Raw genomic sequence first — 16,024 nt, forward strand, 5'->3', positions numbered from 1 at the left:
TCACATCTTTGTGCAGCGTTGTCCTCATGCAGCCATCATGGGTGCGTCTTTTTTATTTCCCCCTGTCCAAAGCCGCATTTCTTCTTTTAAAAGATGCCCAGTAATTAGACTGGCTTTTGGAGTTTGCTTTTGCCGCATGCTCTCTAGCTCGCTCTCATGGCTTTAGCCCAAGGGTATAAACGGGAACTGAATTAAAATGATCGCCAAAGTTAAAAAACCAAAAAAAAAACAAAAACCTAAATGAAGCCGTACTGTGTTTTACTGTACTGTAAACAAATTGCCGTTTGTGTTTTAATTTTGTGTCCCTTGTGTGTTGTGCCTTTTGTTTAAAGGAGCCCCCCTCTCTCCCACCCCCCGCCCCCTTCGAGCACAGGTAAGTATGAGCCGTGCACTCGCATCACGGCGAGCCCATGGGCCGTGATGACCACTTGCTGCCGTAGTGACGTGCTTGTCTACTCCCTCCTTTTTTTATTTTGCTTTGTTTGGCTGGTTATGAGTGGATTAAACAATATGTATCAATCTCCAAACATAGTCTGATTAGTGGAAAGTTAATTTTCTTCTCGGCTAGTCCTTTTCACAGCTTGCTGATGACAGAGTTTATGGTCTACTTAGGCGTTCGGGTGCTCGGGGCCTGTCACTGTGGATGTGCTGTCTCTTCATGTGGTGTTTGGCAGTACTTGAACCCTCCTGGTGTCTTTCTGCTGATCTGTAACAGTCCATCGTAGAAGGGGAAGAGCAGCAGCAATGTGCCCATCCGCCACCACCAAACTATAAATTTGCTATTTTCTATCCCAGCGTACTTTGTTTTAGAACAGGGGTGGGTGGGCAAAAGTCCTTCCTGGAGGGCCTCAGTGGCGGCAGTTTTTTGCTCCAACCCAATTGCTTAATAAGAAGTGCTTATTGCTCCAGTAACACTTCTGCTTCCTTTTAGTTGCCTTGCGTGTTAAGATTTTGAACCCTTATAACTTACTTTAGTCTTAAAACAGCTGTATTCATTCGGTTTTCAATTGCTCCTTATCAGGGCTATGGAGTCGGTAGGTAAATTGGCGGAGTGGTGGCTCTGAGGCTAACGATCTGCGCTGGTATCCAGAACTTTGCCGGTTCGAATCCCTGTCACTGCCAAAAGAGATCCTACACTGCTGGGCCCTTGAGCAAGACCCTTAACCTGTAATTGCTCCAGGGGCGCTGGCCGTACAATGGCTGACCCTGCGCTCTGACCCCAAGGGGTATGTGAAAAATAACAAATTCCTAATAACAAGAAATTGTATAAGGCGAAATAAAGAACAAAAAAAAAAAAATCCTTCAACTTCCGGTACTTCTGACTCTGACTCTCCGACTCCTTAATATGCTAATGCAGCGTTTTCATAACAACCCCAGTTTTCATAACAGTTTTAATCGCGCCCTCTTAATGTTTTTTAGAAAGGAGCCCACTAATACCAATTTGTTCTTTTTTAATTAATGATATATCATAGATGCATATTTTATTATACCTAGTTAACTTTTATCGACACCCTAACCCTAACCCAGAGCATGCCATTAAAGGCCTTATCCCCTACCCTAATCCTAACCTATCCTCCTCACAGGTGGCGCAGTGGTAGTGCTGCTGCTTTGCAGTAAGGAGACTGTGGAAGATTGTGGGTTCACTTCCCAGTTCCTCCCTGTGTGGATAGCGCTTTGAGTACTGAGAAAAGCGCTATATAAATGTAATGAATTATTATTATTATTATTATTGACTCTACATTTATTTTTCTAGTATCAGAATGCATTTAAGTTAATTTGTTTTGGTTTCAATAGATGTATTTTTCATATTTTCAATTCTTGCTCTCTTTTTTTTTTTTTCACATCTTTGCGCCCCCCCTAGGGGGGCCCGCCCCACAGGTTGAGAACCACTGCACTAATGTATTTTCCATGTTGATTAAAGGAAGGCAACAGACATGTCGTCATTTAACCAGAGAACTACTGGCTAGGAAGCTGACGCTGTACCGTATCGGCCAGTTTGAACCCCTGAACACACCTCAGGCCACAGCACACACCTCCACCTCCACCATTACACTTGTTAAACACATTAGATCTGAAGTAAAATGGAAACACTTTTTGTAATGTACCATAATCCAGATTGCAATATGTGAATGTATAATCGCTCGGCTGAACTTCACACTGGGCGGAGTGGTGGCTCTGAGGCTAGGGATCTGCATTGGCAATCGGAAGGTTGCAGGTTCGAATCCCGTAAAATGCCAGAAGGGGCGCTGTTCTGTTGGGCCCTTCAGCAAGGCCTTTAACATGCAATTGCTAAGCGCTTTGAGTAGTGAGAAAAGCGCTATATAAATGCAAAAAAAACTTTTAAAATAAATAAAAATTATTAGTAGTAACACAACTATGCCCTGGGCTTTATTATTACATGAGAGAAGTACTTAATTAAGACTATTGTTTGTGAAATGGGACATTTGAACTTTCTGTATTTTTTTTCCATTACAATTTAAATGAATTAGGTACATTTGTGCCGACACCAGGTACCCAAAATTGTCTCTGACTCCACAGTCCTGCCTGTTCCTTATTAGCAATAAGATGCAAATGACAAAAGAAACCAGCATTTCTCCATTTAGCTTGTTTCCATTTACCCCCTGTGTGTATTTTTCATGCACTATTTGGTTTAATTAAATACTTGGAAGGAAAGTGAAGAGAGAAAAAAAGTGAAGCGCTGAGATTTACTCATCTGTTTTAGAATTCAAATCACTTGGATGATATCCTTAGAAAGGGAAAAAAAATCTAGGATATGAGAGTGACTGAGAATGAGAAGAGTTAAAGCTATGAAATGAAATCATTGACGAGGATTGTTTTTTAATTAAGCAACTGGGTTAGAACAAAAACCTGCAGCCACTGTGGCCCTCCAGGACTGGCTTTGCCCACCCCTGTTTTAGAACCAATAGAAACAGACAGAGTGCTGCTCTTTTAAATTGCTTAATGAATAAACGCACATCCAGGCCTTTCATGGCTCCAGTGTTGAGCTGCATAGAATGCCAGCGTAAGGGAGGAGGACTCGTCATTTGCCATGTAGCTTGATGACGAATTGTGCACAGATGGCATGAAGGTTTCACATATTAACAGTACTTTGAGCCCAGCTTTCTTGTACAGTATAGTAAAATGAAGCGTTACAGTTGCTCGCTTGGGGTTACAACCAAACCTTAGTCTTCTCATCATGGGCAGCTGAGCCCTGAGTGTGTCCCCACACACACGTTATGTTGGGAACTAAATATGAGAAGGCTACAGGAGTCACCTGACCGCCAGGTACGCAGCTGGGTTCTCGTTTAAAAAGTTTTCTTTGAAGATATGCATACACCAAAAACAAATATGATTTATAAAAACAGATGCACACATTTTTATGCAACTCTTGTTTATAAATTACAGTCATCTTATAAATATGCATTCGTGAGCACATCTCAAACCCGACCTGGTTGACCCACCTGAAACAACTACTTTATATATGAAGCCTGCCAGTTAATGGCATACATATGCAGTCACAGTGCTGCAGAACTTCATTGGCTGGTGGAGCAGACTCCCACCTAACAGGCTGAGACCCCGTCACCTGCATTCAGGAGTATCCCCCACTGAGAACACAAGATGGCGTGGCATTATAGCATCTCTCCTCTGTGTTCTGAGGGTTGAGGAAATGTGTAAGATGCCAGTGTCTGAGTGAGTGGCCACTGGCACTTGTAACGAATGAGTAGTTCAGGTCTTATGAAAAGCAGAGGGTTCAGCCAGTTACCATCAGCATGCCAGCCAGCCAGCCCTGTACAGTACCATCACATCTGCTAAAGCTGCATAAATGAATCATGGGTTGACCCAGGCCACCGAGCCATGGTGTTTGTCACTCACATTTTAGCATCACAGATGACTTGTACATTAGTGGAATGACACTAAAGTAAAAGTCGCTTCTTGTTTCCTGGGGGTACTTGTCACAGTAGGAGTGCAGTCAGTTGCTCCGATTACATCAGAACACTGCAACACTGGCCCTCATAAAAGAGAACCAAATAAAAGACCCTGTGCATCACATGCTCGTTTTGAGCCTCTCTTTGTGCATATGCAGCTTTCCACTCAAACGTTGGGATATAAAAAAGGGAAACCCAACAGGGGTACGTGCAACTCTTAACCCACGCGTATGCGACATTTTGGAGAAACTGAGAAATGAGAAGGTTTTCTAAATCTGACGTGCAGGTGAACACCACTCCAGGCCTAGCTATAGGAGTTGATCATCGGGAGTTCCAGGTGAGGATTAATTAGATTTATTTAGATCCATCGTGTTTTGAAGTGAGACGTTGCTTACCACCCAGTACTTTTTTAAAAATTATTTATTATTAATAAACTGTAAATCCCCGTATAGGTCAGAAGGATTTCCTTTCCTTGTTCCTGGTTTTAGAGGAGAGGCCACTATTAATTTAAAACAAGACTGTTGTGTGTCTTGTGTGCTCATAGAGTCGTAGTGCCATCCCTGAAGTAGCATACTTTCTCCTGAATAGCTTTGGGGTAATCTGCATGTCCTCAGTGCATGTCAGTTAAAAGTCTTCTTGGCGGACTTTCTTTACTCTTAACACCCACACTCCCCCCACCTTAAATTGGTTTTGGTTTATTTTAACATTGATCGTAACTCCTTGATACTTTACGTCGACTATGTACAGGCTGGAAATTTCCTTTTTTTTTTTAAACGTCATATTGAAATTATGCCACGATTTTCAAAACACAAGCTGCATGTGAAGGAAGCACTGCCGCAATTGGTGGTCCAGCAAATTTGGGATATGTGAGGGGTCAGGGTTGGGGCTGCCAACTGGCTGAAGGGAAGATCCGAGATCCTGAGATCGATACCTGTTTGCAAGCTGTGAGAATGACTTGTGTTTGGTTCACTGTAGCTTTTTGGTCTCTGCACTCCAAGGCAAGATCTCTAACCCAAGTGTCTGTGCTCCAAGCATACTCTCCGCTGACCTCTGACCTCTGCCATGTCTTTCTCTTACTTCCAGGGAGGACCGATCCCATCCCTATTATCCTCAAGTACGATGTCATGGGAGTGGGGCGTATGGAGATGGAGGTAGGTGTCAGACAGCAGGCAGCTGCAGTGCCACCACGAGTGCCTGTGTCTTTGAGCAGCCGTGCTTGTCGGTTTTTTGTTTTTGACCAGTTCATTAGTTTTGCAATCTGCTGCTCAAGGGCCACAGAGGAAGCTGCTGTATATTTCACCTAAGATCCAAATTCAAGGCTATTTTCTTTCCTCTAATAAAAATCCTTTCCTGGCCTCTCTGTTTCAAAATCTGTCATGTTAATTTAAAATTGGAGTGAAACTGGAATTCTTCAGTGCCTCAGTGTGGACCATATTTTTGTTCCTGTCATACACTTTAACCAAAAGCAATTTCAGACATTGTTTAGTGATTTCCACATGCTTAGGCGTCTTATTTCCTATTTCTGTGAGTCAGCTTTGCATTTATGCCTTGTTTCATTACTGTGTGGTGTGATGTCATAAATGTCCCCATGTGGAACACTCTGAATTAGTCCTAACAATGTCACCATTTAATAATACGCAGAGGTAGGGATGTCACATGAACAGTTATCACCTGCTATGTGCACATTTGTGGTGAAAACTTACCTTCTATATCTGAGGAAAAATAAACCCACTTATTTGTAACACATTAGAAAAGCAGCCATCACTGCAGACTAGGCAATCCATTCCCGGACATTTTTCATTCCTGCATTCCCGAGAATGAAAATGCTGTAATTCCCGGGAAAATGGGAACAGCCAATCTTGCATATATAGCGTGTAAAAGTGTAAAAATCGATCAAGAAATGACAGAGTTATAGTTGAAAATAATTAAGGAGGTGCTATTGCTGCAGCTTGAACTTCATCAGACAACAGCTTTGAACAGCAACTTGAAATTGCAATGCGTCAGTCTGTGGTATCCGCATTATCTGTGCTATGCTAAGAAACTTGCCATCACTGAATGATGACAAGAAACTGGATGCATCAGTAAAAGCTGAAATGGCGCTGTTTCAGAGCAACGGCAAGCGCGGGCGTTGTGTAGAACAAGTGTATCAGTATCTGAGGATTGTGCCGCCTACTTCAGTGGAGGCAGAGCGTGCTTTCTCAGCGGCTGGCGTACTTCTGCATGAAGGTGCGCTCTTGCACGGATGACCGCACGCTGGACACGTTAATAAGAATAATTTTAATAATAAATTACATTTATATAGCGCTTTTCTCAGTACTCAAAGCGTTATCCACACAGGGAGGAACCGGGAAGCGAACCCACAATCTTCCACAGTCTCCTTAGTGCAAAGCGGCAGCACTACCACTGCGCCACCTGTGAGGATGTTGAACTTTCTATGCTGTTATTACCACAACTAAAGATACATGTACTTCTATGACTACATGAACTGCTTGTAGATAAGGTTCGTCTTTTATTTGTGTCAACATATTGCAGTGGTTTTATTAAAAATAAGTGTCAGTCGTTCTAAAACCGTTCACATGTGAGATTCCCGGGAATGAAATGCGGGATTCCTGAATTCCCAGGAATGGATAAACCCATCCGGGAATGGATTCCCTACTGCAGACTTCAAGAACCTCAGTCTTGGTGAGACAATTATTTGGCATATTAGACATAGACATGTTAGCATAAATTGTTGGTTTGTGCCCAAGGTTTTTGGCTTGATGGAGCAGAATGAAAACAAGTAAGGTGTCAATATCCACTTAATCAACAGGGGAGACATGAAATAAGCTGCCTTTCTTAAGGCACTCAATCTCTGCAAATACAATTTGGAAGGTAAGAAGCTCTGCTAATATTAGGAGGATAAGAAGGTCAGTGCTGGAGGTGTTTTTTGGTCCCAGTCCACACATCAGGTGTCTGTGTGGGTTAAAATGTCCAAGATGAGGCCTTTTGGGCCAGAGTCTAACTGAGTGTCTTTAACTCATTTCAGATGGATTATGCAGAGGACTGTACGGAGAAGAGACGAGTGCTGGAAGTGGAAAAGGAGGACACAGAGGAGCTTAGACAGAAATACAAGGTAACTGTCATGGACGTAGAGAGCCTGATTAGAGGATTCATTTTAGAAAACATGAATACTTGTGTAGCTTGGTGAGAGAAGAGAGGCCTGAAAAGTATGTTTTTAGTAACATAAAAAGTAGCTCCAGGTCATTCAAGCCAACTCCAGTTTAATTTAGATTTGTTTAGTGTTTTTCATGGAGCACAGGCCCAGAGTATGGTAAAAAGTTGTCCATTAGTATCATCGCTGAAATGTGGCCAGTTGACAGTGGAAGACAGAAAAGCAAAACTCCAGTTTGCAGCCTCAATGTAGAAAATGAATGTCTGGGTTGCCCATGATTGGTTGTAAAACAAAATCTTAAACCAAGTCAGACATGGTGAGAATACCCAAGACCAAAGCCACCTGGAATGCCCACTGCTACTGGACATTAACACCTAAAGGGTGCCAGGACCACTACGGTAATGACAGTTGGATGGAAAGTGAGTAAATGGAAAAAACAGAGGAAGTTCTTACTGAAAGTCAGCCATTTGTTCAGAAAGAGAAAGCTTAGTGGTGCGGACAAAGAGCAGTAAACCACAAGTCAGAAAGAAGAAGAAGAAGCACAAGGTTCTGGTTTAAAAAAAGAAATGGGAAGTGCCTCTCAATGGTTGTGCAGTATCTTATCAAGAAGAGGATGATAGCACAGGCACAGGTCACATCGCTGCTTGCCTTCTCAGTTTGTGTTTGAGATTCACTGCTCTCTGTAGAGAATGTCTGCAGCAGTGGAAGGTTCTCCTCACCTTGCTGGATTGGCACACGCACATTCATTGAAATTGAGAGAAACTAAGAGTTGTGAGTCAACCTAACCAGTGTGCTGACATGCAATAAAACGTCCATCCAAAATCAAAACCTGTACTCTCTATGCAGTCATTTCTAACACAAATCTAAAAGAATTTAGCTGCCGTAATAAGCGGGCGATTAGTTGTTTCTGTTTTAGTAGTTTGTGCACATGAGAGGCTGTGTCTAATGATAAAATAACAGAAGTAACAATACACTTGTAAACTGTGAAAAGGAGCTCCATCTGGGGTTGCTTCATATCTTAATGCTGGAATATTTACCTGCAGTCTCAAACCCGTGTGTGTTTGTAAGCAGGTTCAAAAAATAGATGGGCAGAATTATTCAGTTTTAAAATCGTGTTGCATTTCAAATCTTCCTAAGCCTTGCATCTCCATCTCCAATATAATGTCACTTAATGAGGCAGAGCATTGTTTGGCAGCACAAGGTCAACAATAGAAACTGTCCCAGGATGCAAAGCAGCTAACATCTTTGTGATAAAGCCGTACGTTTTGAGAAGCTCTGTGTCTCGAGCCATTGAGTAAAATTAAGAACATTCCAGTTTGGAGGTGAGGAATGAGGTGTGCCCCACAACTGGAATGACTACTCCCATGGGCCAGAACAAAGTCCCCACCCTTGCCTGTTTTCGTGAGTGGATTCTTCAGACTTTAGTGCTGTAAAATTACACTGCAGAACGCCAAGTGACTATTCCCAAGCACTTGCAACATTTATCACTTGAACTCAAACTGTGTCAAGTGTGCCTGCAAAATGTGTTGTACTTAAATATGGACGTTTGGCAGTACAGGTGACCCCCGAAATTTGTGGGGGTTACGGATATGGTCAAAAAAATGCATATTTTTATAGTTTAAACCCTAAATATGCCCCCAAAACACTTTCATTTCATTTCAAACTCTGTTTAATACATTACCCTAAAAGGTAAACCCGTATACTGTACAGTACTGTACTGCTGTGTCTCCTGCAGTGCTAGAATGTCAAATACCGATGTTACCCCTATATGTACTAGAATTCATGCAAGCACGTTTTCTTTGGTATAAGTAGGGTAAATGCGTAATCATTTAAGTTAATAAAAATACAGTCAAATACAGTGCATCCAGAAAGTATTCCCAGCGTTCTCACTTTTACCACATTTTGTTATGTTACAGCCTTATTCCAAAATGGATTAAATTCATTTTTTTCCTCAGAATTCTACACACAACACACCATAATGACAACGTGAAAAAAGTTTACTTGAGGTTTTTGCAAATTTATTAAAAATAAAAAAACTGAGAAATCCCATGTCCATAAGTATTCACAGCCTTTGCTCAATACTTTGTCGATGCCCCTTTGGCAGCAATTCCAGCCTCAAGTCTTTTTGAATATGATGCCACAAGCTTGGCACACCTATCCTTGGCCAGTTTGGCCCATTCCTCTTGGCAGCACCTCTCAAGCTCCATCAGGTTGGATGGGAAGCGTCGGTGCACAGCCATTTTAAGATCTCTCCAGAGATGTTCAATCGGATTGAAGTCTGGGCTCTGGCTGGGCCACTCAAGGACATTCACAGAGTTGTCCTGAAGCCACTCCTTTGATATCTTGGCTGTGTGCTTAGGGTCGTTGTCCTGCTGAAAGATGAACCGTCGCCCCAGTCTGAGGTCAAGAGCGCTCTGGAGCAGGTTTTCATCCAGGATGTTTCTGTACATTGCTGCAGTCATCTTTCCCTTTATCCTGACTAGTCTCCCAGTTCCTGCTGCTGAAAAACATCCCCACAGCATGATGCTGCCACCACCATGCTTCACTGTAGGGATGGTGCCAAGTTTCCTCCAAACGTGACTCCTGGCATTCACACCAAAGAGTTCAATCTTTGTCTCATCAGACCAGAGAATTTTCTTTTTCATGGTCTGAGAGTCTTTCAGGTGCCTTTTGGCAAACTCCAGGCGGGCTGCCATGTGCCGTTTACTAAGGAGTGGCTTCCATCTGGCCACTCTGCTATACAGGCCTGATTGGTGGATTGCTGCAGAGATGGTTGTCCTTCTGGAAGGTTCTCCTCTCTCCACAGAGGACCTCTGGAGCTCTGACAGAGTGACCATCGGGTTCTTGGTCACCTCCCTGACTAAGGCCCTTCTCCCCTGATCGCTCAGTTTAGATGGCCGTCCAGCTCTAGGAAGAGTCCTGGTGGTTTCGAACTTCTTCCACTTACAGATGATGGAGGCCACTGTGCTCATTGGGACCTTCAAAGCAGCAGAAATTTTTCTGTAACCTTCCCCAGATTTGTGCCTCGAGACAATCCTGTCTCGGAGGTCTACAGACAATTCCTTTGACTTCATGCTTGGTTTGTGCTCTGACATGAACTGTCAACTGTGGGACCTTCTATAGACAGGTGTGTGCCTTTCCTAATCATGTCCAGTCAACTGAATTTACCACAGGTGGACTCCAATGAAGCTACAGAAACATCTCAAGGATGATCAGGGGAAACAGGAGGCACCTGAGCTCAATTTGGAGCTTCACGGCAAAGGCTGTGAGTACTTACGTACATGTGCTTTATCAATTTTTTTATTTTTAATAAATTTGCAAAAATCTCAAGTAAACTTTTTTCACGTTGTTATTACAACAACAACAACAACATTTATTTATATAGCACATTTTCATACAAAAAGTAGCTCAAAGTGCTTTACATAATGAAGAAAAGAAGAATAAAAGACAAATAAGAAATTAAAATAAGACAACCTTAGTTAACATAAAAAGGAGTAAGGTGTTATGGGGTGTTGTGTGTAGAATTCTGAGGAACAAAATGAATTTAATCCATTTTGGAATAAGGCTGTAACATAACAAAATGTGGAAAAAGTGATGTGCTGTGAATACTTTCTGGATGCACTTTATACTATTTGAAACTGGGAAAGATTGAATTCACACTTAGAGGATCTGTGCAAAACTTTTTCAAAACCTGGCAGGATCTGAGCAATGACATTTTAGAATAAGCCTTTAAATTGAGGAAGCAGGTTCTCTTCCCTCTTTTACTCCCATTTATCTATTTACTTATTTTTAGTCGCTTAAATTTTTACACTGCTAGCCTGGCTCTCTCTCTCTCTCTCTGGGGTGAGGGTTGATTTGTTTCTAACCTTTTTTTTTTTTTTTTTTTCCATAAAACTTGAGTTGTTTGGAATGTTATTTGATTTTAATAAAATTAATTGAAAAAAAAAAAAAGTTGAGGTTGATCTTTCCAGAAGGCGTTGTGCTCTCTTCATCCTTGTGGCTGCCTGGCCTTGCCTTGTGAAGCAATTGGGAAGCTCCTGGCACCTTCTTGGTTGGAGGCTATACAGGATCCAGAATTACACGCAGACCACAGTGCTTCCCGATGTGTACCCGTTTGCGGCCTGTTGTACTTCTCGGGTACCCAGCCCACATGTACAGGTTGAACTGCCATCCCTCCCACCCACCGGGTTCCTGTGGCACCTTGTTCAGGGCTTTTCCCACTGCCAGTGTAATTCCTCCCTTCCAGCACTTGAAGCTCTTGCTGTGGGTCTCCTCACAAGTGTTAAACCAAAGTCAGGACACTGCTGGCAATGACCCATTCACTCAATCCAGATGTTTTTATATTCCTCGGGTTGCTGTATCTGTAATCAGTAGGTATAAAAAGATGAATTCTCAGTTGACAATGTCTTCTTAATTGCTTTCTAAGATAAAAAGTTGTATATTAGCATATCAGGCCAAACAATTATAATCATCAATTTCTCTGTCCATGTACCTGATTTTTTTTTTTTTTTTTTTACATGAGTAAAGTTAACAAAAGAAAGGACTTCACTAGCACTGCTACCTTCTTTCCTTTAATGACCAATTTCTTCAGTTCCTCTATGCTGCACAAGCATTTCCTCCATGAAGTATTGATTCATCGCTGTGAACACCGGCACATGAACAACAAGCATCCCCCCCCCCCTTGGAGTTTCTTGAGCACAGCTGCACGGCACCCTGAAGAAAGGCTGCTGATGCTCAAATATCACTTTGTGGTACTTCATACCAGCAGTTAAAGTATGCGTACCGGTGACCCACACAGGACCCAGATTGACTCGGTTACAATGACTTGCATGCTTTGTGGTCAACATGCAGTTAATTTGACACAGAGCTCCATTTGGGAACAGCCGTTTGGTTGTACAGTAGGTCGGCACACGACTAGATTTGATTACTCATAACGTGTTCTGGGGCCGGAAGTCTTGATTGTTCCAACCTGCTTGACCACAAATGGCCACTGTGTCCTTAAGTCAGTTTTTTGGCTCTGAAATATATGAACAAAGTCATATTGGAATTTAAACTGCTGCCGTCTCTGTGACTGTGTTCTGCAATGCAACACTTGGATTGCTGACTTTTCAAGGCTGGAGCAGTTGAGGATTACCCCCTGGTTCTTGGCTGGCCCATTTCTTAATTCAGAGCTGATTCAGATTTGTATCACCACCTCCATTAATAATAATTCTTTACATTTGATCCAAAGGCTTCAGTTGGGTTCTCCTTCTTACCTCTGAGCTCACAGAGTTCTTTTCTTTGTGGTTCTCATTAGTATCTTTATATTTCACAGACTACCTCCACTATTTTGATAAAGAGGTTTTTATTTATGTTTGTTACGTTTCTTTGCTTCTCCTTATGCTGATTTTTTTGCTCACTTAAATCTTTTAATTTCACCCTGGTGATTAATACTTTTGTCTGCCTTGTAGGACTTTGCGGAGAAAGAAAAAGCCATTGCCAAAGCTTTAGAAGACATGAGAGCAAACTTCTACTGCGAGCTCTGTGACAAGCAATATCAAAAACACCAAGAGTTTGACAACCACATCAATTCCTATGACCACGCTCACAAACAGGTAGGAGAGCGACTGGGATGAGACATCTGTTGTGTACCGCATGTGCACGTGGCTTCACAATAGTAGTACAGTGGAACCTCTAGATACGAGTTTAATTCGTTCCAGAACTGAGCTTGTATAGCGAATTTCTCGTATCTAGAACAAACTTCCCCATTGAAAATAATGGAAATCCAGTTAATCCGTTCTGCACCCCAAATATATTAACATAAAAATCAATTTTCCTAATAAATAACACTGATAAATTATATATACTGTAGTCTACCTTTAATAAATAACACTGGTAAATAATATAACTGATTATTAAAAGAATCAAAACAGGTGTCCAAAGTGCAGTAGAGCATTCAATAAATCTTTAAATAAATAATCCTTAAAACAGTTGTGAAGTGGAGGTTTAAAATACACAAGAATAACAATCCTTTAACACGAGGTTTAAAACGTCAACAAGAAGCAGTCTTTAAAAACAGATGACAATCCCCGGTGCTTCTTCTCTGTTAGCGTCTCACCTATTTCTCCCATGCGGGCTCTAAAACAGGCGAGACACTCTTAATGCAGCTGACCTTCTCTACACCGTCCTGCTTCAGCTGTTTGGCTCGCCTGTTCAGCTACACGCGAGCCTGCACTTGCCTGCCTGCCTGCCTGCCTGCCTTCTCTCTCTCTCTCTCTCTCTCTCTCTCTCTTTTACTTTTTCTCCCCCTTAACCTGCTCGCGCTTCTCTATATATGCGGGGAGGACATGGCAGCTGCAGCCCATCAGCCACAGGAACAATCATGGATGTGGGCAGTTTCCCACCTGTGCACTTAAGTGAGAAACGCAGACACCGCAGATCGCGGCTCGCAACTGCTACCACGCCCCCTTGCTAAGCCGCGAGCTATACCCACAGCCTGGCTCGTGGCTCGTTACGCGAACCAATGCTCGTATTTAGAGCTGAATTTTTCGCTCATACTTTCCTCGTATTTTGAATTTCTCGTATACAGAGGTGCTCGTATCTCGAGGTTCCACTGTAGTAGTGTGAAGTATGCTTGGGTGTCTGATTCTCCTCTTGGCCACTTTTCTGCAGTTACTAAAAAGGATGATTGCTAAAGGTTACGTCTCACTGGTCTGTGCATTTCTCATTAAATGGCACTTAGGTGGTGTACATCAAGCACATGTCACTATAGGGTGGTCCAGATCTAACTATGCAACTTTTAATGCAATGCAGGAAAACAATGCAAGACAAAAGAATTGTTTGAAATATCTTGCAATAAACGAATGCAGGGCAGGTGCTGCCATCTATCGGCAACAAAAATAATTTTTTGTGAGTTCTCTATGTAATAAACTTAATAATAAGTTACAGTAATCCCTCACCTATCGCGGGGGTTACGTTCCAGAGACCCCCGCGATAGGTGAAAATCCGCGAAGTAGCGACCTATATTTATTTTATTATTTATACATATTTTAAAGCTTTATGAACCCTTCCCACACTCTTATAAACCTTTCTCACTCTCTTGTTAACCTTTCCCACACTCTTATAAACACTTCCTATGCTCTTAAACACTTTCTACATTCTTAAACACCGCAGACCAACACTGCACGCAGCGATCAGACGTCAATGTGTCTGCACTCGCTTTGTGAAGGGGGGCAGCTGAACTCACGCTGAGCAGAAATGGACTTTGTGCTGCTTCTGCCAAAATGCCTGCTTGTCACTCTGCGTGTTAGGAAGAAGGAGGAGTGTGTGTGTGTGTGTGTGCGCATGTGTGAGGGCTGAACACACGTTCGCTCAAACCCCCCTCCCCGGAGGCTCAGTTCGCATTGTCAAGGGGGTGGGGAGCTGAATGAAAGCTAAGGAGAAGTGGACTTTGTGCTGGCTTTGTGCTACTTGTCGCTCTGCTTGTCAATAATTTAAAAGCATGTACATCACCAATTTTCCTGTCTCACTGTCTTGTCTTGCGTGAAGTTAAAATGTTTTATAATAGTGAGATGTTACTCATATCCTTAGCCCAACATCCACATATCATATGTGTTAACAAAGTGTGTTTTATAAGTTTACATGTGTTTAAAGCATGTGGGATGGGTATTTTAAGGCTTAAACTATAAAAATGTTTATATGGTCTTTCTATATCGCGGATTTTCTGCTGTTGCTGATGGGTCTGAAACATAACTTCCGCGATAGGCGGGCAATCACTTGTATTTAAAAACCCGCGAAGTCGTGAATCCGCGAAAAGTGAACCGCGAAGTAGCGAGGGATTACTGTATAGCGTAATGAAAATTGCATAATTAGATCTGGACCACCCTGTATAAGGGCAGCAAGGGGCCTGAAAAGACCTGCAAGTAAATGGCTCAGGCGAACCTCTCCTCCACTAACTCTTGGTCAGAAGCAGGGACTCCCTTTGTCTCTGATTGGTCATGTGGACACATTCTTAGCATGTCATTGCTTTACTTTGTCACAGAGGGGCTGCTGTTAGAACATTAAAACAGTTTAGACGAGAACAGGCCATTCAGCCCAGTAAAACTTGCCAGCCGTATCTACTTACAGTGGGTTTAGAAAAGAATCCCCCCCTTTGAAATATTCTTTTTTTTTTTTTTTTTTAATTTTTTTTGCTTTAGCCTTAAATGAAAACACACACACACACACACAAGTGATTTCTTCCCAGCTTTACTTACTCAATGCCTCCTCTAACATCCCAGTAAAAGATATCACAGCTACAGTTCTGAAAAATTGTAAAAAATCAAAAACAAGACCTACTGAGATTAATAAAGGATCACCCCCCCCCCCATGTTGATGTCATTTTGTTGACCCCCCCTTTTCCCTTTAATGACAGCCTTGAGTCTGTTGATTCTTCTCTATCAGCCTATCAGCTTTGCACATCTAGATTGTGTAATATTTGCCCCCCACCAACCCCCCCACTCTTCTTTACTGTTTAACTGTTCAAGTTCAGTCACATTGAATGGTGAGCGTTGGTGGTCTGCTGTCTTCAGATCTTTCCACAGATTTTCAATGGGATGTAGCTCTGGGCTCTGATGGCCACTCGAGGACATTTACTTTTTTATCCTTCAGCCCCTGTGTGGTCCATTTTGCTGTGTGCTTCGGGTTGTTGTCGTATTGAAAGGTGAACATTCTTCCCATCTTCAACTTTTTGGCAGAGGGTAGCAGGTTTTCCTCAAGACTTTGATGGTATTTTGCCCCATCCATCTTTCCTTCTCCCCTAACGAGAGCCTCAGGCCCCCCACAACAGGATGCTGCCCCCTCCTTGCTTTACTGTAGGTATGGTGTGTTGTGGATGGTGAGCTGCATTGGTATACCGTTTGGTATTGAGGCCAGATAGTTTGATTTTGGTCTCATCTGACCATAAGACCTTTTTCCACTTGGCATCAGA

General features: G+C 42.4%; 1 protein-coding gene across 7 annotated transcripts in view; it reads left to right on the forward strand.

Moving 5' to 3' along the window:
- gpatch8 (G patch domain containing 8) overlaps nt 1-16,024 on the forward strand; it is a 118,199-nt gene that overhangs the window by 91,800 nt on the left and 10,375 nt on the right. For 5 of the 7 annotated variants that reach the window (XM_028819947.2, XM_051918879.1, XM_051918876.1 and 2 more), the window contains 3 exons: nt 5,010-5,077; nt 6,952-7,038; nt 12,528-12,671. In XM_028819947.2, the coding sequence (XP_028675780.1) occupies nt 5,010-5,077; nt 6,952-7,038; nt 12,528-12,671 (299 nt within the window). Of the gene's footprint in view, nt 1-332; nt 374-5,009; nt 5,078-6,951; nt 7,039-12,527; nt 12,672-16,024 lie in introns of all 7 variants that reach the window. The other 2 variants (XM_051918881.1, XM_051918880.1) reach the window with 1 other exon arrangement.

Source organism: Erpetoichthys calabaricus, chromosome 14 (assembly GCF_900747795.2).
Source record: "Erpetoichthys calabaricus chromosome 14, fErpCal1.3, whole genome shotgun sequence".
NCBI classification, from domain to species: Eukaryota; Metazoa; Chordata; class Cladistia; order Polypteriformes; family Polypteridae; genus Erpetoichthys; species Erpetoichthys calabaricus.